Source organism: Natrix helvetica (assembly GCF_964273705.1).
Source record: "Natrix helvetica genome assembly, chromosome: W".
Taxonomy (NCBI): Eukaryota; Metazoa; Chordata; class Lepidosauria; order Squamata; family Natricidae; genus Natrix; species Natrix helvetica.
In genome coordinates, this window is record NC_138555.1 from 55,035,492 (window position 1) to 55,062,994 (window position 27,503).

At 43.4% G+C, this 27,503-nt stretch overlaps 1 protein-coding gene across 4 annotated transcripts in view; it reads right to left on the reverse strand.

Annotated features, from left to right (window-relative positions):
* Positions 1-27,503, reverse strand: part of LOC309400853 (dnaJ homolog subfamily B member 6-like) — a 123,222-nt gene that overhangs the window by 60,877 nt on the left and 34,842 nt on the right. For all 4 annotated transcript variants that reach the window (XM_081969565.1, XM_081969564.1, XM_081969563.1 and 1 more), the window contains 2 exons: positions 11,037-11,114; positions 2,881-2,990 (listed from right to left, as the gene is read on the reverse strand). In XM_081969565.1, the coding sequence (XP_081825691.1) occupies positions 2,881-2,990; positions 11,037-11,101 (175 nt within the window). In that variant the 5' untranslated portion in view covers positions 11,102-11,114. The remainder of the gene's footprint in view (positions 1-2,880; positions 2,991-11,036; positions 11,115-27,503) is intronic.

Genomic DNA, 27,503 nt, shown 5'->3' on the forward strand with positions numbered 1-27,503 from the left:
CACCCCCATCCCTTCTGGGCTTTTATGTGTTAATCGAGGCACGGATGCTGGAGAGGAAGGGAAGCCGGCTGCTTTCACACAACACAGTTTATCTCAGAGGCTGAATTAATCACGGGGGTCAGAAAGACAGGGAACTTTCTTTCAGCGAGTTGTGGCCAATCACTCCCTTCCCCGCCCCCCCCGCCCCCAATGAGGCAAATTTAGCCCTCTTAAACTTGTGCGAAGGCAGCTGTGGGCAATGTTCCCTCTAAAATAGTTGCTCCAGGAAGCCCGAGCCACCTCAAGTCCTCAACCCAGTCACTTTGCTGCCCTGCTGCACCTCAAGACTCCTGTTTAGCTAGACAGGGTCTCAATCGCAATTGTGCGGCAGCTCTGCAGACTGCAGTCTGTGTCTGGCAAACGACACGGCACGGCAGTTGGAAACTGCTGTGCGGTGTTTACTTTCCACATGCCAACTTGGGGGGCGGGCGATTGAAGCGGCACACACCCCTCTCCTGGGAGGAAGATGGTGATTGGAGGTGAGGGTGGTGACGCCCTCTGCAGCCAACACAATCTTTTTTTCCTCGCCCTCTTAGCGCCTCCCTGCCGCCCCCCTTTCCTCTTACCGCCCCTCTTTCCTCTTACCGCCCCCCTAAGTCATCTCACCGCCCCCCAGGGGGTGGTACCGCCCACTTTGGGAACCACTGACCTATACTGTACCTGTGCCTTTCGTTTTTCTTGCCTAAATGTAGAACCTTACTTTTTTCACCATTGAATTTCATTTTGTTAGATAGCACCCAATGTTCAAGTTTGTCAAGACCCTTCAACTTGACTTGATCCTGTCAAGGCACTAAAAAGTGGCATTTTTAAAAAAAAATAACTTTTCTTTTAATACAAACATTTCATCATTCATTAAACAGTGTGTTGGTCTGGGTACAAATTTTTGTGTCATAACTGTTAAAGCTTACCACCATATTCATTATTTATATCTATTCTTATTTTAATACTGATACTTAAAACTTAACATATCTATTGTTGGAACATTTCTCTTCTTAACTTATTTAACTTTATAATACATTAGTTTCATATTTATTCTCTAACCATTGATAACTCCCATATATTATAATCAGATTCTTCCTTTCCTTTAATTGCAAGTGTTAATCTATTCTGGCTTTAGAAAGATTGGTTTGAACAGCAAAAGTCAGAAAACTATTAATAACTAATATAAAAGTGATTATATAAAAAGTGGTATTAACACTTCACATGATCTTGATTCTATTCCTCTGTTTATGCAGCCTAGAACTGTGTTGGCTTTTTTGGCAGATCTCTCTCACAGTTCCTACTATTGAGCGAGGTACCACCTATCCCAGTGATGGCTAACCTTTTTGTTGTTGTGTGCCGAAAGTGCACGGGTATGCACGCAACAGCGCGCATGCACACCCATAATGCAATGTGTGCGCCCTGCCCCCCCCCCCGCCCGGTCGACCATTTTTGGCTTCTAGGTTGGTGCAGGAGGCTTTCCAGGTCCAAAACGGGGAGTGGGGGGGCCTTGCACGCCCCATTTTAGGCCTGGAAGGCTTCCTGCCCCAACCTGGAAGCCAAAAATGGTTGACTGGGGGGGGGGGAAGGGCGCACACATTGGGGGCGCTGCACAAGGCCCAAAAATGCAATGCGAGCACCCCCCTGTGCGTGTGCGCGTCCCCCACATGCACCCTGGCCCCCATGGATGCACGGCAGAGTTATCATCAGAGTTATCATCAGAGTAATCACCAGCTGCAGTTATCATCATAATTACCTTGACCTGTAACCTTAGTGTCCCTATTGAGGTCAGCAAGGGCACTGTATCTGTTATGCTGGGACACAGTGAAAGCTTTCTGTGTTTATAGTTCACAGCTCTCACCCTGCCAGATACCAGAGTTGTCCATACTGTCCTTCTCCTGCAAGGTCTTTGTGGTAGAGGGGGCTGATGGCGCAGCAGCTCAATAGAGTAGAATGGCTGAATTGGAAGCCTAATTTCTGCTTGAAGAACACAGATTAGAGACTCTAGATAGATAATCTGTCCATGCAGACTAGTAATTTGTTTACAAATAGGATAGTATCCAAATTTGAAAAGAGTACTGTGAAAGACAGCTGCAAAACAAGTATTGCACTGAATTAAACCGGACATTCTGAAATAAAATAAAATTGCAATCTCAGGCGCACTTACCTTGAATGTATTATTGCTGTCTTGGATTTTTAGTTATACGATTCGTGCACTATTAGACATACGGGCCACTACCCTGCTCCTCTGCACTTCTAAGACTGAAAAAGCTGCAGGGTATACATTCTATTTTCATTCATCATAATGGAATAATCAAGATATAACTCTTAAGTAGGACCAAATATGTAACAAAACTGACATCCTTCTCTGAATGAATAATTTGACTTTTAGGTTATGCAGCAAAATGTTCCTATTTCTTCTAAAATTCAGTTGCAATTCAGCAAAACATGCAATGTAACAGGTTAAGGAAGGCTTTCCTAAATTTTTTCAAGACCTCTAGAGATGACAGAAGCTCCTAAACCTTTACCATCACACCTCCATTTAGTGTGATGTTCAAACTTAACAATAGTAATGAATGAGTGGTACTCATGACCAGTCCTTGAAATTCTGGCCATCACAGCTCCCTGCACTAATGTGTTCACAATGTGCACCCTTCCCTACATTCACAGCTGCTGTGAACAATTATCCAGTGCAGCATATCTTTTTCCAAGAAAAGTCCAGAGGAGAAGAACATTTTTACCTGGTCCAATCTTGCAGAACTTTTTCCTTGACATTATGGGGCCAAATATATATTCAATAGTTTTAGGCATGTTCTAACTGCCACAGGTCCTGGTGTGGAAACCTTTCATATTATTACTCACCATCCGAAAGGACTTCATAAGCCTCAGCAACTTGCTTGAATTGTCTCTCAGCTTCCTCTTTATTATCTGGATTTTTGTCAGGGTGCCATTTTAACGCCAGTTTACGGTAGCTGAAATCAAAGCCAAAGATACTTTATCTTTGGAGCCTGCCAAATACATTTGTAACCCAAGAATTGTAGGAGTGAATCACGTAACTTGACCGTGATCACTCCCTGCTTTCGCCCACACATTTGCTAATCAAATGCGCAGGTTGTTAAGTGCACATGAGGTATCTCAGGGTGGGGAAGGCTGGGGGCTAGTGATGGAACAGGCCACCTGCTTAAGACCACCCAAGGCCTCCCCTGACCCACTGGGATACCTCATGCTGCTCACAATTGCTTCCCCTGCATCCTGCCATGCTGGGTCTCCACAGGCAGGCCTGTGAAGACTCACTTACCTTAATAAGCTCTTGAGCTGTCTCCTCTCCAGCCTTTCGATGCTTGGCAGATGGTTAATATTTATGACGGTTGCAGTGTCACAGGGTCATGTGATCAACTTTTGCAAATTTCTGACAAGCAAAGTCAATGGGGAAGCCAGTTTCACTTAACAACCAACCATGTTACTAACTTAACTGCAGTGATTCACTTAAGAACTGTGACAAGAAAGGTCATAAAATGGGGCAAAACTCACTTAACTGTCTTGCTTACCAACAATGGAGGACTACCTGTATATAACTTGCCACAGCTTTAAAAATGAGTAAGTGCCCCTCCTCTCAAGATGGCTGCTGCACGGTAAGGGTTTTTTCCCCCCCTTACTGACGATCTGCTGATTTCACTGCTAAAGCTGGTTCTTTGGCAGTGGTGCTCCCTGGTTTTGAATGGGAGCACTTAGGAGTGACCCAAGACAACTTTTGGCTGATCGTGGACCCATTGAGGAAGGGTGTGTGTGTCTTGAAGATTCCAATTCCCTCTGGAAGCGATCGAAAAGTCACTGGGCATAGAAAACCTCCTGTCAATCAGTTTCGTTTTCTAAGCATGCCTGAGTATTCAGTTTCACTTTTTGAATTTGTTTTATTTTGCTTTTTGCTTGAAAAGTTGAGTAGCGGTTGAATGGTGGTTTATTTCAATGTCTTGCACTGGACTCTAAGCTTTTTCTCTTTTTTCCTTTTGATGTATGTTGTTCTGGATAGCCTCTGTCCCTTCTGTATGAAAAGCAGAGCAGCATTCAGGGTGGGGTGGGGTGAAGAGCTATCAAGACTCACCACTGGATTCTGTATTTTTTTGAATTTGCAAAATACCTGGAGTTTATTTCTATTGATTTTTTCTTATAACCTTGGAAAACATACTTTTTTTGTTCTTTGTTCCATGACTAGGTTTCACAGATTAAAATGGCTGAAAAGTGTCTAAAACCTAAGAAAGGAGGGTGGGGAAAAGAACGTTGGTCTTACCTGAACATGTGTTTTCAGGGGGGGAGAGGGAGTGGTCACGTATGGTATTCTCAAAGCTTGATTGGTCCAAAGACTGAGAGTAAACTTCTTAAATACTCCTTCCTTCCATTCCTGCCCAGTTTCCTCGAAGGCGAACATTCCAACTGAAACAAAAAACACACAACAACCCCCCCCCCCGGGAAAACTCCCGGCCCTCCCCTTGGCCCCTCACCATGATCAGGGTGGGTCGTGACCACTCCCTCTCCCCCCCTGAAAAGACACGTTCAGGTAAGACCAACGTTCTTTTTCCAGTGGGGGAGAGGGAGTGGTCACGTGTGGGACATACCCAAGGTCGGTCCCAGGGAGGGAAATAAACAAGAACTACGGCCCAAGGGGAGAATCTGCTACAACCCTCTGCAGGACCCTCGGACCAAACGATGCCTCCGCCGAGGCAAACAAATCTAGCTTGTAATGCCGGATGAAGGGGGTCGGAGACGCCCAAGTTGCTGCCTGACAAATGTCCTCAAACGGAGCCCTAGTGGCCCACGCCGCCATGGTTGCAGCACTCCTAGTGGAATGGGCTGTTATCCCCGAGGGAACAGGATGACCCGCCGCCCCATAGGCCTCCACAATGGCCTGTCGCAGCCAACGGCCAATGGTAGCCGACAACACCCTGGCCCCCAACATCCCGGGCTGGAAAGAGACAAATAGCGCCTCCGACTTGCAAAACCCCGCAGTCCGTCGGAGGTAGATGCGCAGGGCGCGACGCACGTCCAAATGGTGCCAGAGCCTCTCCCTATCACAAGATGGTCCCGGACAAAAGTCAGGCAGGATGACCTCCTGCGCCCTGTGGAAAGGGGTGTTCACTTTCGGGAGAAAGGTGGGGTCAAGACAAAGAACTACCCTATCTTGGTGAAAATGACAAAGGTCATCCTTGGAAGAAAGGGCGCCTAGCTCTGAAATATGCCGGGCCGAATTAATCGCCACCAGAAAAACCACTTTGAGGGACAAGAGTCTCAGATGAACGGACCGGAGAGGCTTAAACGGGGGACCCGTCAGTGCCCAAAGCACCAGGGGAAAATCCCATGTAGGGAACCTATGAATGGGGGTAGGCCTGAGATTAGCTGCCCCCTTTAGAAAATGCTTGATCAGCGGGACCTGAGAAAGAGAGGAAGACCCCCCCACCCCCCAAGACCAAAGACAGAGCTGCCACTTGCCTGCGCAGGGTGTTCACAGCCAAACCCCCTTCCAGACCTTTCTGCAGAAAGTCCAGGACATTGGGGACAGTAGCCCCTTCAGGTGAAACTCCAAGCGGGATGCACCACTTGACGAAAGCCGACCAGGTGGAATTGTAGATCCTGGTCGTAGACGGACGCCTAGAAGCCTCAATGGTGCGAATGACACCGGAGGATAGACTGGCCCCCCTTAGGAGTCGCCGTTCAAGAGCCAGGCGGTCAGATGGAGCCACTGGGGCTCCGGGTGAACCAGGACTCCCTGGCGCAAGACCACCTCCTCCCGCGGAATTCTCCACGGGGGGGCTACCGACAGCTGAACGAGGTCCGCGAACCAAGGCCTCCTGGGCCAAAAAGAGGCCACCACTATGACTAGTGCCCTCTCCACTACCACCTTCCTGAGGGTCCCCAGGATGAGGGGAATGGGAGGGAAGGCGTAGAGTAGGCCTGCAGGCCACCTGCTCCTGAGACCATCTGTGCCCTCCGCCATCCGTGACTGAAAGTGTGTGAAGAACCGAGGCAGTTGTGCATTTGCCAGAGAGGCGAAGAGGTCTACCAGAGGGGAGCCTAGCCTCAGGCAGATCTTCCGGAAAATGGACGGATGGAGTTGCCATTCGCCATTGTCTAGGGTCGCCCGGATCAACCAATCCGCTTGGTGGTTGGAGAGGCTGGAGATGTGCTCCGACACCAAGGACAACAGGTGACTCTCCGCCCAGGCGCCCAGTCTCAGGGCCTCTAGCCAGAGGGCCCGAGAGTGAGTCCCCCCCCTGATGATTTATGTGGGCCTTGGTGGCCACGTTGTCCGTCAGGAGAAGCATGTAGCGGCCGACCACCGAGGTCCGGAAGTGTTGGAGAGCAAGACGGGCCGCCTTCAATTCCAGCCAATTTATATTGTGCCGGAGATCCGAAGGCATCCACCTGCCCTGGGCTAAGCGAGAGCCCACCAGGGCCCCCCAACCGAACAGGCTTGCATCCGTGGTCATGGTCACCCTGTCAGGTTCCCATAAGGAGCATCCCTGCTGAATGGCCGGGGAAATCCACCATCTGAGGGATGTCTTGACCCCGGCCGGGAGGCGTAGGGTCCGAAGAGAGTTGCTCATCAATCCCCTCTGGAATGGAATGAGCTCACACTGGAGAGGCCGGAGGTGAAGTCTGGCCCACGGGACTATCCCTATGCAAGACACCATCTTGCCTAATAACTGTGACAATGTGAGAACTGAAACGAACCCACTTCTGAGGACCTTTCCCACCAGCTGTTGGAGGCTGGTCTGTCGATCCCGGGACAGATGGACCACTCCCGTCACGGAGTCTATGACCATCCCCAGGTGAAGAATGCACGAGGAAGGGGACAGATGGCTCTTGGGAAAGTTGACTGAAAACCCCAGGGACTGGAGACTCTGAATGGTAAGATGAAGGTCCGCGACTGCCTGAGGGAGAAATCCCACCTGAACTAAGACATCGTCCAGGTAACACTGAAGTCTTACTGGGATGGACCGGAGATGGGCCGCCAGTGCTGCACCTTTGTAAAAGCCCTGTATTGGTAATGGTGGTCCCCGTGGGAAAACCTTAGGAATCTGCAGTGCGCCGGGAAGATTGGGATGTGAAGGTAGGCCTCTGTGAGGTCTACCGATGCCAGGAAGTCCCCTTTCCGGATGCCCTGAAGGATAGATTTGAGGGAAGACATTTTGAATCGTCTGTACACTAAGAAGCGATTTAGGCGTTTGAGGTCCAGAATCGCCCTCCAGCCCCTGAACTCTTTGGGACCACAAACAGGTTGGAGTAGTGGCCCAGTCCTCGTTCCAGATGGAGAACTGACTCCACCGCCTGAATGTCGAGAAGGTGCTTGATTGCCTGATCCATCAGGCGGCGGCGCTCCAGACTCCGAGACAGAGGGAATGACCTGAAGGAATTTGGGGCGGTGGAGAGAAACTCTAACCTGAGACCCTGACGAACTGTGGACGTGACCCAAGCGTCTGACGTGATTTCGTCCCAACGATCCGCATAGAGAGACAGGCGGCCGCCTATGGGATGACTTGGGTTCGAGTCACTTCCCTCCGCGGTATGGACGACCGCCGCCCCCTCGAAAGGGCCGCCGGGACTGATGCTGGAACCTATTCCGGTCCTGATAAGGCGGCCGAGAAAACTGTCTGTCAGACATGAAGGAAGAGAAGCGTTGATGATGGTCAAACCCAGAGGCCCTATAAGATTGTCTACGGTAAGGATGAGATCGGGTTTAGGGCTTTTTAGCGTTAGACGGGAGCACCTTCTTCTTGTCCTTATTCTCGACAAGAATGGGGTCGAGGGCCTCCCCAAAGAGGTTAGGACCCTTGAACAGGGCGGCCGCCAGATTCCACTTGGCCTTGTTATCCATCTGCCAATTACGAAGCCATAACAGATGGCGGGAAGTAACAGAAGTGGCCAAGGCGCTGGACGCAAATTTCACTGTGTCTAAAGTTGCATCAGTGGAAAATTGGGAAGCCGCAATAATTTTTGTCAGGTCTTGATGTAACCGTTCATCCTGGATCGGGATACGATCCTGGAGCTGACAAAGCCACATGACCATAGCCCGGTAGAAATACGAGGCCGCTGCGGCAGACTTTATGGCCCATGCAGTGGCATTGAAATTTTTACGTAAGGTAAGCTCTGCGCGCTTATCCTCGGGTTTTAATTTATCCGCTGCATCCCCGGACACCACTGGGGAAGAGGAGACCAGAGTAGCCACCGGGGTGTCAATGGAAGGTAATTGAATGGCCTGGGCAAAGATCTGTTCAACATTGTAGAAGCGACGGTCATTACTCCCCGGGTTAGAAAAACTAGAGGGGCGGGCCCACTGGTTGGTCAGGACCTCTATGAATAAGGGAGGGGCTGGAATCTCCTCTTTGTTTGTGGCCGTGTTCAAAAACATGGCCATATCCGGGTCCCTAGGCGGGGGAACCGTGGGATCCCCCGTCCCCACCTTGGTGGTCTTCCTCGCCTTGTTCAGGAGAACCTTGAACATGGCTGGAGGAAAAAGACCCAAGGAAGAAGGAGGATCGGGCTGGGTCGCATCCTCGTCTTCCGAGAACCCCATATCCTGGAGATTCTCTTCCCCCATGGCAGAAGCCTCGCTAACCATGGAAGGAGACGACGCCCTATACTGGTGACGGCCCGATCCCCCCTGAGACCTAGTTGAGTGTGAACTCCTGTCTCGTTGGGCAATGCCCCTTGAGATGGCTGCAGAAATAAGTCTTTTAATGCCTTCAGGGAGATGTTCTAAATCTTCCATTTTCCTATAAGAATCGCCAGAATCCTGAGGCGCCAACCTGTGTGAGGTATAATGCCCCCTGGACGTCCCTTCCAAAGGGTCCGCCTGGCCCACCCTAGTCAAACCTGGAGAGACCAAAGGGGAGGGGGAGGGAGACCCCCTTTGCCTGGGGAAGCTGCGGGACCTGGCAGGAGAGACTGAAGGGGAGGAAGGGCCGAATCCCCTAGGCAAGGATTGCTCAGAAGGAGGCCTGATGGGGGATCTTGACCTGCTTGCAGAATCAGGCCTAGTAGACCTGGCCTGCCTCTTGGCCCTGGCAAAAGTCTTTTCCAGGGCCTTATGCCTCCTGGCCTCCTCCCTGGTGGAGGCTCTAGAGGAATGCTGTGCCACCACTGGCCTTACTAGGGAATCCCCAGGTCGAAACCCCTGCCCCTGGTCCTCTTCCCCCCTCACCGGGCCCTCTGCCTGGCCCTGGGGAATCACCAAGCCCTCCTCCATCGCCCCACTCACATGTCCTGACGCGTGGAGGTAGAATACAGGCCACTGTAGGCCCTTCCGGAACCTGGGCCTGGGCTGGTACTGGTTGCCAGTAAAACAAGGCCAAATACCAGGGCATAGACCTCCCAAGCGGCCCTGGAGGCCGATTGTGCGCACGTGGCACAATCCAAAATGGCCGCCAGGGCCCGTGCAAGGCCAAAGGCGGCCAAAATCATGCGTCCCGGCTCTCCTGGCCTCCTACGGCACCGGGAAATGGCCTGGCGGCGTTGGGGGCCTCGAAGCAGTCCTGCGTGCCCTTCCTTCGCGCCGCTCACTCGCGCTCCCCAAAACTCTTTACGAGGCGCACAGCTGCCGCCCGAATTCAGCGGCGGCTTCCCCGGCAGCTCTTGCGCACCTTGTGGTGCTGACGCTGCCTTTCCTAGCCTCCAAGAGCGATCGCTGAGCCTGCAGCTGCCCTGGAGCTAGCACCCCCATGATCCTGGGGATCGGGCTAAGGCTCCGCGCCCACGGAGGGAAGGATTGATGCCCCACAGGGCCCTCCCTGACCGCCCTGAGGCAGAATAACTGTCCCCTGGGCCGCAGATGCAAATTTAGAATTTAGAATCCTTTAAAATGCTCAATTAGCCAAATCCGAAGCCAGATTGAATAAAGAGAACAAAGATATTACCAAATTATTTCCTACCTACACACAATTCTCAAGTGCTTGGACCAAAAGACAGAGGAAACTGAGCAGGAATGGAAGGAAGGAGTATTTAAGAAGTTTACTCTCAGTCTTTGGACCAATCAGGCTTTGAGAATACCACACGTGACCACTCCCTCCCCCCCCACTGGAAAATATGCAGCTTCTAGCTGTATTTCTCCTTCAAAAGCTTGACCAAACTATAATGATTGTTCAAAAAATGTTAGGATCTGAGCTGAAGAAGCTTGTTGGATGAGAAGCAAAACGTCTTCAAAGAAAAATCAGGAAGTCCAGTTGCCTTTTGAAAAAAAGCACCTTTAGGATCTGAAGCTTTATTTTTGGATAAAGATACACAAAAGGACTTTGATCCAGTTCCAGATCAAAGAGATAATCTCACAGCTAGAGAACCAGTAAAGTGGATTTCATCTGCTGTTCCAAAGTTTAAATCTGTATATTTCTTCAACATCACGGCTTTAACTGGAAGGGGGAGAAATTCCTTTCCTCTATGAAGCCTGAGGGAGAAGATGGATTACAGTTAACTGGCAACTAGGTTTGCTTGCACTTTGATTGGAAGATAGACCTATTCTGGAGACTGAATTTACTGTATTTAATTAAACAACAATTGACAAGAGATGACATTAAGAAACAAACATGGATATTTGACCCAGGACGATCTATTTATAACTTTTGGGATGATTTCAGATAGATAAGATGCCATGGTAAATTTTCTATGAGTGGATTAAAATAACAGCTTGTTAACAGTGAGTTTTGAAACTTGAATTTTGTTCTGTTTCATTATTATTGCACTTCTTGTTAACTACTTTGCTATTAATCTAACATATACTGTAGAAGACAGGTCAACAAGTTGTGAATAGATTTAGTAGTTTAAAATTTGGGGGAGGGCTTTGTTTCACAACAGGTGGGAATTAATGTTGTAGTACTATATTAATCAGTATTCAAGTAGAGGGGATAATAATGTATTTTTTATGCTTTTTAATGCGTTGTTTTGTGGGTTTTTTTCTTTTTGCATTTGAGTTTTGTATTTTGTATTTTAACTTTGTTTTGAATCAAATAAAAACATAAAAAATGAGTACATACGCTTTTTTAATGTCTTCTGGTGAGGCATGTCTATGCACTCCTAGAACTTCATAATAATCCACCATGTTTTACTGTGTCCTGTAAAAGCAAGACTTCATTTCAATATCCAAACACAAATTTATCTTAAAAGGCATGATGAATACCCTGAAAATACGGCTTGTTAAATGACAGCCCCCTACCCCCCAATCATTCTAGAAAAACAGCCCTGTAGTCTAGGTGGCAAAAAAATCAGCATATTTTTTAATAACAAGTGTTTTTCAATAAAGTTTTTATTCAGATAAGACAGTATCAGTCTTAATAAAAATGAGAAGGCTAAACAAGACAACCACTTTGCAACATATGTGAAATATCTTTTATTTCATCAAAGCTACAAAAATTGTCTTTCGCATCAGACAGGGAGCCTTTTTAGAGAAAAAATGGAACTATTCCATATTCTTATTATATTATTACAATAGGGGTGAGGTTTTTTTTGTTATGGGGCCTCTTCTTTTGCAGCTTCCAACTATATTTCCATCTGAATTTTCATTCAAAATATAACAGTACAGTACTTGAATCCTGTTTTTTCTCATCCTAGATAAAATTTTCACTTTTTATAATACTGTCAAAAGGCTTTCAACAATGGTTGATAGTTTGCATAACACTCAACACATAGAATATGCTAATCAAATTAAATGCAGTCCACTTCCGGATGTGACGTCACATTGGAGCAGTTACAGGGGATGACTCTCCGTTCCCCCTGTCTGATTTTTCATGTCTGGAGGCTGTTAACAGCGAAGCTGAGCCTTGGTGAGGACAGCTTTAAAGAGGGGAAAACCCAGCGGTGACGGAGGAAAAGGTGATCCCTCGTTCCGTAAGGTGAAATCCCTGAAATCCGATATGGAAGAGACCAGCTGTCATGGTGTGGTGACGGCGTGGTCCGGAGATGTGACAGCCTGATTATCGGTGGAAGGAGTAAAAAGTGAGAAGCAGCAGAATCTATCGGCGGACAGTGTTAAAAAATTTGATACGCCGAGACACTTCTCCAAGTTGGTGGGATTTATGATAAATAAAGAGAAAACAAACGATGCCTGAACTAAACTGTGAGGAGCAGAAGCAGTAAGACGATGCAGAATCTGTAGAGAATGAAATGGATTGTAGTTGCTGAGTGGAGTATTTCTATTGATTTCTGAGACTGGATCTACGGTGATATAAGAAGAAGAAGAAGAATATTTATTTCTAAGCCGCACCCTCTCCCGAAGGACTCGGGGCGGCGTACAATAAACAAATAGAATACAAAGTCCAATACAAATCTGGACAGGACATACATATGACAAGGACGTATATAAGACGTATACAAGGAGGAGGTAGGCTGATAGCTGTAAAACAATTAAAAACTTGAGAGTTTTGTGGGGGTGGTGAACGAATTGTGAAAGAAGGAAAGAACATTTCCTTTTTGCATAGAAGAGAAAAAGGCAGAAGAAAGAAAGAGAAAGAAAGAGACAATGACTGTGCAATTTTGAATACAGAAGTCATTTAGAAAGCACAGAGAACAGAATTTGCAAGACAGTAGAGAGATAGAGGAAAAAGAACTGTTGTATTCCCAACGTAGGACTTTGGATTTGACTCATTCATAATCAGCTCTGTGTACTTCTGATATCTCTACATTATTTAGGGTATTTTAATATTGTTATATTCACCAGATCAAAGAATTTAATATTTTATAAACTATACATTTTATATATCCATATCCCACATATATTTAATGTAGATTTAAGCATATTTAAAACAAGATAGAATTTATAGCCACTTCTTTACTACTTTACTACTGCATATTAGAAAATTTACCTAGCTTTAAAATAGGAATTGTCGATTGATTATAACCTTTAATTAATTTAATTGACTGCATATATTGATTTATATAATTATGAACTTTTAGCAAATATATTATATAGCGAAAAGTGTAATAGATTACTTAACAATTTCATAGATATTATAAATATTTATCTATTTCTCTCCGTTGCCCCCTCTTCCCCTTTAATACAGTTAAGTTAGAACAATTTATAATAATTAACTATAATAATCTATAATTGTGATTCAGTTTATAGCTGTTTATATAATTGTCTATAATTGTCTATAGAAAATTGATATCAAGGGTTGAATTTAATCAGTGACTTATATAACCTTACTACTATAAAATATCAGATTTTTTTTTTAAAAGAGACAGATAGGAGATAGTACTTAGGGAAAGACCTAGTGTGAAAATTGGAAACATGGTATTGTGGAATAATTTTTTCCAAAAGCTAAAGATAGCAAACACATCCACAGCTACCAAAGGTGTAAAGAAAACACTGCCAATGGTAGCCTCTCCAGCAGGGCAGAGGTTACAGACTTGTCGAGCAGTGAAAAACCAGGATCTGTACTAACCCTACAAAGCCTACAAGCCTCATTAAACATGATTCAGGAATTTATGATAAAAACACAAGAATCAATAACTAATAATAATGATGACATGAAAGGCGATCTAGGGGAAGTGAAAGGCGATTTAGGGGAAGTGAAAGGCGATCTAGGGGAAGTGAAAGATGATATAAAGAAGTTGGAAACTCCATATCATTTGAACCTTCCTGAAGCTAGGATTGGAGCTGCTGGATAGAAGGGGGGTGAGTCACAGAGACAAAGACACTGAGGTGGGGGCCCTTAAACTCCATATCATTTGAACCTTCCTGAAGCTAGGATTGGAGCTGCTGGATAGAAGGGGGGTGAGTCACAGAGACAAAGACACTGAGGTGGGAGCCCGCTATAAACCAAAATAGAAATAATACATTCTGGATTAGTGTGTTTAAGATTGTGATTTTATTTATTTCAAAATGACTGGCTTAGTTCAATGTAATAGCTGTTTTGCACCTGTCTTTCGCAGTACTCTTTTCAAATTTGGATACTGTCCCCTTTGTAAACAAATTACTAGTCTACATAGGCAGATTACCTATCTAGAATCTGTAATCTGTGCTCTCCAAGCAGAAACTAGGTGTCTACGTCAGCCATTCCACTCTATGGTGATGCCACACTATCAGCCCCCTCTACCACAAAGATCTTGCAGGAGAAGAGCTGTCTGGACAACCGTGGGATCTGGCAGGTTGAGAGCTGTGAACCATAAACACAAAGCTTTTGCTGTGACCCAGCAAAACAGATATAGTGCCCTTGCTGACCTTAATGGGGACACTAAAGAGATAGGTCAAGGCAGTTGTGATAATGACTCAAATAAGCAGGGGATCGTGGTCCAAAACGAAGAACTTTCTTCGGAAAGGCGAAAAGGGGAACCAGGTATCACACATCAGTCGCAGAAGAAGATCAAGGTATGTAAAAAGAGAAGTCACCTTCTGGTTGGTGATTTAATCGTAAGGGATGTTAATTTAGGAGAGGATATGGAGGTTTTAAAAGAGGTCAGGTGTCTGCCAGGTGCTACTGCCAGCAGAGACAAGAGGCGTATTCTTAAGATAGTCAAGAATGCAAGTAAGGACTGTGACGTTGATGCTATTATACATCTTGGCACTAATGATCTATCCCAGAAAGATGTACTTTCTGTGCAGAATGATTTCCAGAACTTGGGGTATGAACTTAATAGTATAGGTTGTAGGCTTATCTTTTCAGAGGTTTTAACTGTATATAAGGAACAAAAAGGGAAGGGCCAGCGTGTAGCAGAGTTTAATGTTTGGCTAAAGGAGTGGTGTAAAAGGGAAGGCTTTGGTTTTATTAGTCATGATGCCTGTAGCTGGTCCAATGAAAAACTGTACAAAAGAGATGGGTTGCACCCAACCAAGAAAGGGACTGAGTTACTTGGCATTAAATTCACAGATTTTCTTGATAAACATTTAAACTGAAGAGCGGGGACAGAGAATTAATAGATACAGAACATCTCTGTCCCCAGCAAACTAAAATTCATAGGGTTATAAATGAATGTAACATAGATGTGTGTGTGGGTAAGATCATCACTCCTGCTGTCAAGCAAAACCAAGCATGTAATAGTGATTGCCATACCATGTGCATGAATCACACAAGTGGCAAGAAAATAGGGGCAGTCAGGCATAACACAGGCTATGTAGACAGTAAACACAAGGTCAATCAAAATGGACTCAAATGTCTATATACCAATGCACAGAGTATGAGGAATAAACAGGGAGAATTAGAAATTCAAGTAAAAGAGGGCAGATATGATATTATTGCCATTACAGAAACTTGGTGGGATGAAACTGACACATGGAACATACAGCTAGAAGGATTTAAATTATTTAAAAGAAATAGACCAAATAAAAGAGGAGGTGGAGTTGCACTATATATAAGAAATAACTACGTCTCTACAGAAATAGAGCACAACAATAATGAGAACTATCTTGAATGCATTTGGGTCAATATTAAAGGTTGTGAGGGAAATGACATTGCCATAGGTCTATACTACAGGCCACCCAACCAAACAGAGGAAGAAGATGAACTTTTTGCTAGTCAGCTAGCTAAGGTATGTAGGAAGCACACCACAATAGTAATGGGAGATTTTAACTACCCTGACATCAACTGGGAAACAAACTCTGCACCAAGTGGAAGATCCAACAGGTTCCTAACAAACCTAGCAGGCAACTTTGTTTTCCAAAAAGTAGAGAAGGAAACAAGGGGATCAGCCATATTGGACTTAATTCTCACTAACAGAGGAAATGATAGAAGGTGTTGAAGCCATAGGAACCCTGGGGGCAAGTGACCATGCAATATTGGAATTCAACATTATGCAAACACAAGTCGTAGAACAAAGTCAAACTAGAGTCTTCGACTTTAAGAAAGCTAATTTCAATAAACTTAGAGAGAGCTTGGGAAAAATTCCATGGATGAGAATCCTCGAGGGGAAAACAACTCAAGAAGCTTGGGAAATTTTGAAAAATGAGATTACAAAAGCCCAGTCTAGCACAATACCAATGAAGAAGAAAAATAACAGCTCCCAAAAGAAACCAGCATGGCTGCATAAACAACTATCTGACAAACTGAAAGACAAAAAAAGTAAGTATAAAAAGTGGAAGGAGGGGGACATAACTAAGGCAGAATATCAGCAAATAGCCCGAGCCTGTAAAGATGAAGTGAGGAAAGCTAAGGTTCACAATGAAGAAAGGCTTGCCACAAAAGTAAAAATTAACAAAAAAAGCTTCTTCCAACATGTTAAAAACAAGAAAAAAGTTAAGGAAACAATTGGTCCATTGCTAGGAGAAAGTGGCAAGAAGGTGACAAGCAACAGGGAGAAAGCAGAACTATTTAACTCATGTTTTGCATCTGTCTTTACACAAAGGGATAAAACAGTCCAACCTATCAAAAGCAGCACCACAAAAATCAGATTAGGAACACAAATTGAAATAGGGAAGAAAATGGTAAGTGAGCACCTGTCTACCCTAGACGAGTTCAAATCACCAGGACAGAATGGATTACACCCCAGGGTTCTGAAGTAACTAGCAGACGAGATCTCAGAACCACTGAATTATATCTTTCAGAGACCCTGGAACACCGGGGAACTACCATGTCAGGGGAAGATTTCACCCTGAAGAAAATGAGGTCTAGGATCGGGCTGATTTCCAACAGCATATGCTTTAAGATGCGAAGAAAAATAAAATAAAGATTCTGGGAAGCATATTCTAATTAATAAACAAACTTTAATACAAAAATAATAAATGGAAATAAAACAGAAACTAACTAATTGTTACATTTTGATAAAAGTGTTCCGTCTGCCAGTTTTTCTGGCAGCCGGACAAAAGATCAGAAGTAGCTCTCTCTGTGGAATGTGTGAAGTCATGCGCAATACATCAATGTCAGATAAGAACTTATGACCTGCGCAGTAATTCTTTCTCAGTTTAACTATTTAGTGTCAGCTCAGTCAGTTCATGGCTAGCAAACATTTTAACGTAGTGACACCCCTTCTTTTGCTAGTTTGGGCTGACGTCATCAAATCATCAATTAAGGCACATCTTCTTTCGCAGATACTCGTGTTGATTTACAGGAAGTGGTTTGTTAAGCATATCAGCAATCTGATCATGTGTAGAAACATATTGCAATTTAACAAAACCTTGCTTAACCAATTGCTTTGTGTTTTGATAACGAATGTCAATGTGTCTGGACCTAGAACCTATGAAATGTGACTCAGAAATATAAACCACAGATACATTATCTTCCATCACGGTGATTGGTCGAATCGGACATGTCCAGATATCTGTGATCAAAGCATCAAACCATGTTAGAGAATTACAAGCATCTGAAACACAAGCATATTCAGCTTCAGTAGATGAACATGAAACAAAACTCTGTTTTCTCACTTGCCAGTAAACAGGACATCCATTCAGGAACATCATGTAACCAGAAGTGCTTTTGCGTGATTTCTCATCACTTGCCCAGTCAGCGTCGGCATAGCAAATTAACTGTGGATGATCAGTGTGTGTTGGTTCTAGCAATAACTTCATGTGTTTAGTGTGTTTCAGGTATTTCAACAACTTCTTAATGCATGCCCAATGAAATTGTGTTGCCTTACCTACGTGTCGTGATAAAAGATTAACACTAAGTGCAATGTCAGGTCTGGTCCAACTACTAATGTATAATAGTGAACCAATGACTGAACGATAAAGTGTTTGATCCTCGAACTCAGGACTTGGTTCATGTGTTAAGTTGTGAAAATCTGTTTGCATGGGTGTCTTTCTTACGTTAGCATCTTTCATGTTGCAATGATGCAAAATGTGGTCAATTTTCTCCTCTTGTGAAAGACTAAACCCCTTCTGTGTCTTTTCAATCTGAACACCTAAATAAGTGCTAATGTGTCCTAAAGATTTTAGTGTGAAGTATCTCTGCAAACTTTTAGCAAAAATCTCACTCATTTTCTTATTTGGACCAATATAAACAATATCATCAACATAAACAAGAATTATCTCATATGCATTGTTAGATCTTTTTGTGAACACACATTCATCAGTTTCGGACTTAATAAAGCCCATTGAATTTAGTTTGTCAGTAAGACATAAATACCACATTAAACCTGACTGTTTCAGACCATAAAGACTTTTGTTCAGGAACCAGGTATCCCCTTCTTGCTTTCGGAATCCTGGAGGGCTTCTTACGTAGATCTCTTCATCTAGGTCTGCATGCAGATAAGCTGTGTCCACATCAAATTGGAAAACTTCTAAACCAAGAATAGTTGCAGTCGTTAAGGCAATTTTTACACTTTCAGTTCTGACTGTTGGTGAGTAAGTGTTTGTGTAGTCCTCAGGATAACGTTGAGCGAAACCCTGAGCTACAAGGCTGGCTTTGTATAAAGACTCACCATTCGGTTTCGTCTTGATTCTGTAGACCCATCGAGTGCCAATGACTTTCTTGTTTGCTGGAGGTTTTGCAGGTGTGAATACATTAAGTTTCTTTAAACTGTCCATTTCATCCTGCATTGCATCATACCATTTGTCTTGCTCTGAATCAGGAAGCTGTTTGATTTGTGTGAATGTCTCAGGAGGAACAGTAACGTTGCAAATCAAAGGTAATGGTGTTTTTTAATAATAATTTAATATATTTTTTAATAATTTTATTTCTAAGCCGCAACCCTCTCCCGAAGGACTCGGGGCGGCGTACAATCAAAGCAAATAAAATATAGATAAAGACAAACACACATAAGAACAAAGACATATACATGTGCATGGAGGAGGTAGACTGATGAGTGAAAACAATTAAAAAACACAGTTTAAAATCCCATTGAATAAAATTACCAAATTAAAAACCCGTCAGGAGCGATATAAGGTTATGGTTGAGCCAGGCCAGCTATTTGGAATAGGTGGGTCTTGAGCTTTACACGGAAGGAGCAGAGGTCAGTGGTGGTCCTAATATCCAGAGGGAGGTCATTCCACAGGGCTGGGCCCGCCACAGAGAAGGCTCTGCTCCTAGGCGCCGCCCCTCGGCACTGTCTGGTGGATGGCACCTGGAGAAGTCCCTCTCTGTGCGAGCGAATGGGTCGTAGGGATGTATGGGGCAGAATACGATCCCGCAAGTAACTGTCAGTTGCCATGAATAACGTTGTGGAGGGATTCCTTTTGTGACCCTCTTGGAACGTCTAGGAACAACAGACCAGTCTTCTTCTTCTTCTTCATCCTCGTCCTCACGTTCGTCGCTAGCATCAGCATCCGCGGCTTGCGAAGACGGAACATCAGGTTCTGAAGAACTGGTAGAAGGAATATCTGCCTGTGAAAATTGGTCATCAGGCTGCGTGGCATCTGGAACACCATCTCTAGGAAAATAAACTCCAGGATCATTGAAATGAATCCTGGACCAGTCAATGTCTTCCTCAAAATTAGCAGATTGTGAAATGACAATCACATGTTTAGTATCAATGAATATGCACCATTTTGAATTATCATCAATACCCATAAATCTCAGTCTTTTTGCTACTGTACCCCCCTTTCTTCTTTGACTTAAGGAAGTGTTCACCATAGCATATGAACCAAAAATGTGGAGGTTCTTGAGATCAGGCTTGTAGCCATACAGCATGTAGAAAGGAGTTTGATTGATTACACTGCTCCAAGTACGGTTGACAATGTAATTTGCATATTTGATTGCTTCACCCCAGTATGCGTTACTGAGATTGGCATCTTCTAGAAGACAACGCATCATGGTTTGTAGAACCCCTTGTCTTCTTTCTACGACTCCGTTATGAGCCGGTGTATATGGAGCAGATGTCTGATGAAGAATTCCATTCTTACGCATCCAGTCCTGGAAACGCTGAGACATGAATTCTGCACCACGGTCACTCTGGATTCTGGCGATGCGAACTTGGTATTGTGTAGAAACAAACGCTGCAAAGTCTTTAAAGATCTGAAAGGTCTCAGATTTCTCTCTCATAGGATATACAAATCCATATCTAGAATGATTATCTACTATTGTTAGAAAATACTTTCTGCCACCAATTGTTGGTGGGAAAGGACCTACTATGTCAGTGTGTACCAAATCAAAAATGCGTGTTGACCGGCGTGTAGCGTGTTTGGGAATAGCAGTTGCCTTGGATTTAGCCTTTTTGCAAACTGCACAATCCAAAAACACCTTACACCCCTTTAGATCCAAACCTTTTGCGAACTCCGGCATCTTTCTAAGAACACAGAAACTGGCGTGCCCCAATCTTCTGTGCCATTTGTGGATACACCTGGAATGCAAAGGTTTACCAGTTAGTGAATTCTCAACATTAACAGTTTCATGAGGAACCTCAGGCTTGCTCTGAGCAACCTGTTTCTGTTTTCTCTGTTTGTTGGCTTTAGAAGCCTTTGGCACAGTAACGGGTTCTCTCTCTGAACCAGCTCTCTCTGGGCCCGTGTTGTGCCTTTTTGGGGTTTGCATACTTGCCTGTGCTTGCCCTTTAGGCTTTGGCTTTAAGTAATAAACACCACCAATCAGCATGGTTTCAGCAACAATATCGCCATCTTTAACTATGTAACTTGCTTTTTCGAGGTGGTGAACCTGGAACTTTAAATCTCTAGACAAGTGACTTTGGCTAAGCAAATTACTGGTTGCTGAGGGTATGTAATAAACATCAGGGATGTATGTATCGAGCTCTTCAATGTAAACAGTTCCTTTTCCCATGACCTTGCAAGTGTGGTTGGTGAAGGAATACAGTTCTCGATACTCGGGCTCTGGCTCGCCCATCTCTGTGAAAAGTTCCTTTCTGTGAGTAACGTGCACAGCTGCTCCACTATCTAAAGTCCACAAAAGACGTCTGTCGTACTTTAGATCAGGTTGTGGAACGTTGGTTATGGCCAATGTTGCGAGTGGAGCTTGTGGATCACTCCTTGGACCACGACGACCTTGTCTTCCGCCTCTACCTCTGCCTCTGGAGTCTGTTCCTCTGGGCTGGTATGTGACGGGAGCTGGAACTCGTTGGGGACAATCCCGGGTATCATGTCCCACACGGTTGCAGGTGTAGCATTTTGGCATCCTTGGAGCATAGCCTCTTCCTTGGAAGGGACGTCTAGCTGGAGCCTTTGATGCTGGGGGTCATTGCAGACGTGGTGTAGCTAACTTGATAGCTTCCTCCTCCAATAAAAGTCTGCAAACGTGGTTAACTGTGCGTTGAGCAATAGGCATGTAGTTAATCTTTGCAACAGCATCTTTCCATTCATAATTCAATGAGTTAATGATGATGCTAATCATTTGGATATCATCGATTACATGGCCATTTTGTCTCAATTCACTTCTCATTCTTTTCAGTTTGGTCAAATGTCCACCAATTCGTTCACCAGGTTTCAACTTCGAACCATGGAACTCAGACATGAACAAACATGAAGATTCAATTGAAACAGGCCTGTAGCAATCTTCCAAAATAGCCCAAATTTGTTGGGCTGTTGCATCAAGTGGAAAGGTACCCTGGAGCTCAATTTCCATTGACATGAGCAAAGTCGTGATTGCTCTGTTTTCCAGGTCTCTTCTCTGCGAAGCAAGAGCGCAATTTCACTGACCCAGGCTTTATAATTCTCTCCTGACTCCTTTAATTTTGACTCACCAGTCAAAGGAGTGACTGGAAATACCTGCTGAGGAATATGCATTGGAACAACTTGTTGAGTAGGTTGCAAAGCTGGTTGTTGAACCAGGGGGTGCTGCAATTGCACCATTGGCCTTTGCGTGGCAACATCAAATTGACTTCCTTGCATTCGCCTTTGGCTTTGCCTTTTTCCATCTAGGGAGGATTCAACACCACCAGGGGACGTTGAAGACTTAACCTTTGGAGGCAAAACTTTGGCTTCTAGAGGACTCATAGATAAATCTTTAAAGCTCTGGCGTAGCTGCTTCAGCTTTTGCTCTAATAATTTTTCTCCGCCAGCAGATGGCAGTGCAGCTTCACTTCTTGGCTGCATCAGCCATCTATACGTGGCCGGAAATTCAGTGGAACAAAGGGATCACGTGACCTCGGTGACGTGTACATATCTCTTTGTTCTGATTCACCTAAAAAAATGTCCTCTGTGGGGTTTGTCTTAGGCTGTTGTTTTGAAGACAAGATGGCGTCCTCAGACATTTTCGGAGTGGGGGAACTCCTCCTACTTCTTTTCATTTCCTCAAAACATTCTCTGGCTTCCCTGGCGTATTTTTCGAACAGCTCTAACTGATCACGATAGTTTTGCATTTCTTCTCCAGTGCCTGAGAAGGATTCATAAATTTCGCTTTCTGCGTGGGAGTGTTTTTTCTCTGCCGGCAGTTGCCGCGGAGGCTTTTGCCATTCATCAATTGTTTCATAATCTCCAAGAGTGTGGGAGTGAAGTGGCTCTGGCAACGTGGAAAGTTTTGGCTTGGCCCCCAATAAATCATAATCTCCTGGAGGTATTTGTGAGCTTTCATAGTGAGAAGGGGGAACTACTGACCTCTGTTCGTAGATCTCGCCTCCTGTAGCTCCTTCCTCCACAGCAGGGTCTTCATCCAGTCCAGTTACTGGATTTTGGGAAGTTAGAAGCCAGCGTGAGAAATCTTGCATTTCTGTGTCTGAGAGAATGGATCCTTCCGAGCGCGTTCCACGTTTTTTTCTTTTCTTCCTTGGCATGGCTAATTAGCCTAGCCGGTTATCTCTTAAGATAGCTTGAAGGAAAACAGCCGTAAATTATAACCATCCTCTGCTACCATTAATTGTCAGGGGAAGATTTCACCCTGAAGAAAATGAGGTCTAGGATCGGGCTGATTTCCAACAGCATATGCTTTAAGATGCGAAGAAAAATAAAATAAAGATTCTGGGAAGCATATTCTAATTAATAAACAAACTTTAATACAAAAATAATAAATGGAAATAAAACAGAAACTAACTAATTGTTACATTTTGATAAAAGTGTTCCGTCTGCCAGTTTTTCTGGCAGCCGGACAAAAGATCAGAAGTAGCTCTCTCTGTGGAATGTGTGAAGTCATGCGCAATACATCAATGTCAGATAAGAACTTATGACCTGCGCAGTAATTCTTTCTCAGTTTAACTATTTAGTGTCAGCTCAGTCAGTTCATGGCTAGCAAACATTTTAACGTAGTGACATACCAGAGGACTGGAAAAGAGCTGATGTGGTTCCCATCTTCAAAAAAGGGAAAAAATTAGATCCAGGAAATTACAGACCTTTCAGCCTAACCTCAATACCAGGAAAGATTCTGGAAAAAATAATCAAGCAACGAATTTGCGAACACCTAGAAGCAAACAAAGTAATAGCCAAAAGCCAACATGGATTTGTCAAAAACAGATCATGCCAGACTAATCTTATTGCATTCTTTGATAATGTGACAAAATTAGTGGACCAGAGGAATGCCGTTGATATAGTTTACTTGGACTTCAGTAAGGCTTTTGATAAGGTAGACCATAACCTACTACTACATAAAGTAGAAGAATGTGGGTTAGACAGCATCACCACCAGATGGATTCGTAACTGGCTGACCAACCGCACTCAACGTGTAGTTCTCAATGGAACTGCATCTACATGGAGGGAAGTATGCAGTGGAGTACCCCAAGGCTCTGTTTTAGGCCCAGTACTCTTCAACATCTTCATCAATGATTTGGATGAGGGAATAAATGGGGAACTCATCAAATTTGCAGATGATACCAAGCTGACAGGAATAGCCAACACTTCAGAAGATAGGCTTAAGATACAGAAGGATCTTGACAAACTTGAACATTGGGCACTATCTAACAAAATGAAATTCAATGGTGAAAAGAGTAAGGTTCTACATTTAGGCAACAAAAATGGAATGCACATGTACAGTATAGGTGATACCTTGCTCAGTAGTAGTAACTGTGAAAGGGATCTTGGAGTCCTAGTGGACAACCATTTAAATATGAGCCAGCAGTGTGCAGCAGCTGCCAAAAAAGCCAACACAGTTCTAGGCTGCATCAACAGAGGGATAGAATCAAGATCACGTGAAGTGTTAATACCACTTTATAATGCCTTGGTAAGGCAACACTTGGAATACTGCATTCAGTTCTGGTCACCACGATGTAAAAAAGATGTGGAGACTCTAGAAAGAGTGCAGAGAAGAGCAACAAAGATGATTAGGGGACTGGAGACTAAAACATATGAAGAACGGTTGCAGGAACTGGGTATGTTTAGCTTAAGAGAAAGAAGGACTAGGGGAGACATGATAGCATTGTTCCAATATCTCAGAGGTTGCCACAAAGAAGAGGGAGTCAAACTATTCTCCAAAGCACCTGAGGGTAGAACAAGAAGCAATGGGTGGAAACTAATCAAGGAGAGAAGCAACTTAGAACTGAGGAGAAATTTCCTGACAGTGAGAACAATTAATCAGTGGAACAGCTTGCCTCCAGAAGTTGTGAATGCCCCAACACTGGAAGTCTTTAAGAAGATGTTGGATAGCTATTTGTCTGAAACGGTATAGGGTTTCCTGCCTAGGCAGGGGGTTGGACTAGAAGACCTCCAAGGTCCCTTCCAACTCTACTATTGTATTGTATTATTGTATTATTGGATGACAGAATGGGAAAGATACAGGAAACAATAGCTAAAAATGAGCAGAAGATAAAAATGATAGAAGCTAGGACAGAACAAACTGAAAAGAAATTGGAACAAACAGAAGAAAGACTGACAGCAGTTAACAGAGAGCTCGGGGAGGCAATAGTCCGTTTAGAATGAGAATGATCCTCTTTCTATTTAAGATTTCAGAACATAGTAGAGACAAAAGATGAGGATCTACCAAAACTCATGAGTGATCTTCTAGCTGACCAACTGTAAATGGACAAAAGTGAACTGAGGAACAATATTGATGAAATCTATAGAGTGCATACTAATTATGCACGAAGATACAAGTTTCCCCATGAAATACACATAAGATTTGCAAAAAAAGCTGTCAGAGACAAAATTTACAAAAGAACAAAGGACGAACAGCGTGTCCATAAAGGAAAAGAAGCCATAACCCTTAAACAAATACCAAAGAGAATCAGAGGGCAAAGAAGGAACTACCAATTCCTCTCTACACAACTGATAAAATATAAAATAATGTTTCGCTGGTTGATACCGGAAGGCATGTTAATATCTTGGCAAGATAAGACAATAAGGATGACACCGTAGAGAAAGCCCAGGAATTCTATGAACACTACATAGAGGGAGAATCAGACAGCAGAGAGGAGTTGGAAACCCAAAGCCAAGAGGAGCAGCTGACGGAGGAAAAAGGACTAGACCAAGATGTGAGAAAGAAGACCGATACAGCAGCCCAGGAAAGAGAAGGAGTGAGGACAAGAAACCAACGGGAAACAAAACCAAGTAGAGGAACGAAGGCGATAAACAAGTAACAGGATGGAGAAAGAAGTGAAATTAATATCAGTCAATATAAATGGATTAAATTCACCTATAAAAAGAAGACAATCAATTTCTAAGCTCCAAAAACAAAACATGGATATCACATGTCTACAGGAAGTTCATATTAAAAAAGGAAATGGTAGTATTCTGGAATCTCCAAAATTAGGAAAATTACATCTGGCCCTGGCTGATACAAAGAAAAGAGGAATTGCAGTATATATAAAGGACTGGCTAAAACCTAAACAGGTATATGCAGATGAAGAGGGAAGAACATTATTAATCGAAGTATGAATAAAACAAAGAAGAGTATTAATTGCAGTCATATACGCACCAAACACGAACCAGAAAGAATATTATAGTAAACTACATAAACGGATTGCAGAACTGGAACTGGATAACATATGTCTACTAGGGGACTTCAATGCAGTGGTAGATCCAAAGAAAGACTATAAAACGGATAATTAAAAAAACTATGAAAGGAGAACTCTACCAAATACATTCTCTGAAATGGCCCAAGAACTAAATCTAAAAGATGTTTGGAGAGAAATCAATACACAGAAGAGTCAATACACATTCTTTTCAAACCCCCATAATTCATGGTCCAGGATTGACATGGTGTGGATGGATCCAGAAATGGAGAAAGATGTAGCAGAGGTAGAAATAACACCGAACATGTGGGCAGACCATAACCCATTAACAATCAAATGGAAAGGAGAAGCAAAGAGGAAAAAGAGATGGACCATGAATCAGAGGGTTGTAAAAGATAATAATTATGTACAGTATGTGGAAAAAGAATTAGCATTTTTCCTAAAAGAAAACTGGAATGAACAGACAAACATTCAAAACCTATGGGATACAACTTATGTGCGAGGCATTACAATAGCATATACAATAAGAAGAAACAAAGATAAAAAGAAATGACATACAGAGCTTCAGGAGAAACTGGGCAAATTAGAATATAAACTCCAGAAAGAACCTCAAAGCAAAGAAGCCAAAGAGGAAAAAGAAATAATTAAACATAGATTAAATTTAATTACACAAGAAGTGGCCCAGAAAATTAGATAAAGTAGGCAAAATTATTTTGAAAATGCCAATAAACCGGGGAGATGGCTAGCCTATAAACTAAAAAAAGAGAAAGAAAAGAAATTAATACAGCAACTAGAGGATGAAAAAGGGGTGATACACCACCAAAAGGAAGAAAAAAAAGTATAGCAGTAAGATACTTCCAAGCATTGTACTGTCGAGAGGAGATAGAAGAGGAGGATATTAAAAGATATCTCCAGAGGAGGAATCTTCCAACCCTACCGGAAACAATAAAAGAAACATTAAATGAGAAAATAACGAGGCTAGAATTAAAAAGGGCAATCCAAAACCAAAAAAATAATAAAACTCCGGGCCCGGACGGAATTCCAGCAGAATGTTATAAATAATTGCAAAAATCATTAGAGAACATATTACTAGAAATGTATAATGAAATATTAGAACGAGCTAAGACACCAAAATCCTGGATGGAGGCACTAATAACACTAATTCCCAAAGACAACGCTGAAAAACAAAAGATCCAAAATTATAGGCCAATCTCGCTGCTAAATGCTGATTATAAAATATTTATAACAATAATGGCGGAAAGAATTAAAAAATATTAAACGGAATCATACACCCAGAACAAAACGGATTTTTACCCGACACATAAAAAACAATATATGAACAATAATGGACATATTAGAATACTACGAGATACATCCAGGAAAACAAGCAGCATTGATATTTATTGATGCACAAAAAGCATTTGATAACCTGAATTAGGATTTTCTTATAAATCAATTAGCAGTAATGAACTTCGGAGAGAAATTCATTGGGATGATCAGAGCAATATATTCGAGTCAGAGGGCAAAAATAATACTAAACGGGGAAGCAATAGAAGACTTCAGCATAACCAAAGGGGTAAGACAGGGATGCCTGCTATCCCCCTTGTTATTTATCCTCTCATTAGAGACATTGATATCACAAATCAGGCAAAATAAGGACATAAAGGGACTGAAAATTAGAACACAGGAATATAAAGTGCAGGTCTTTGCAGACGATCTTGCATTTATCATAGAGGAACCCCTAGAAACTGGATTAAAACTATTACAGGATATAAACCAATAAAGTGGCAGGGCTTAAAATAAATAAAGAGAAAACGAAA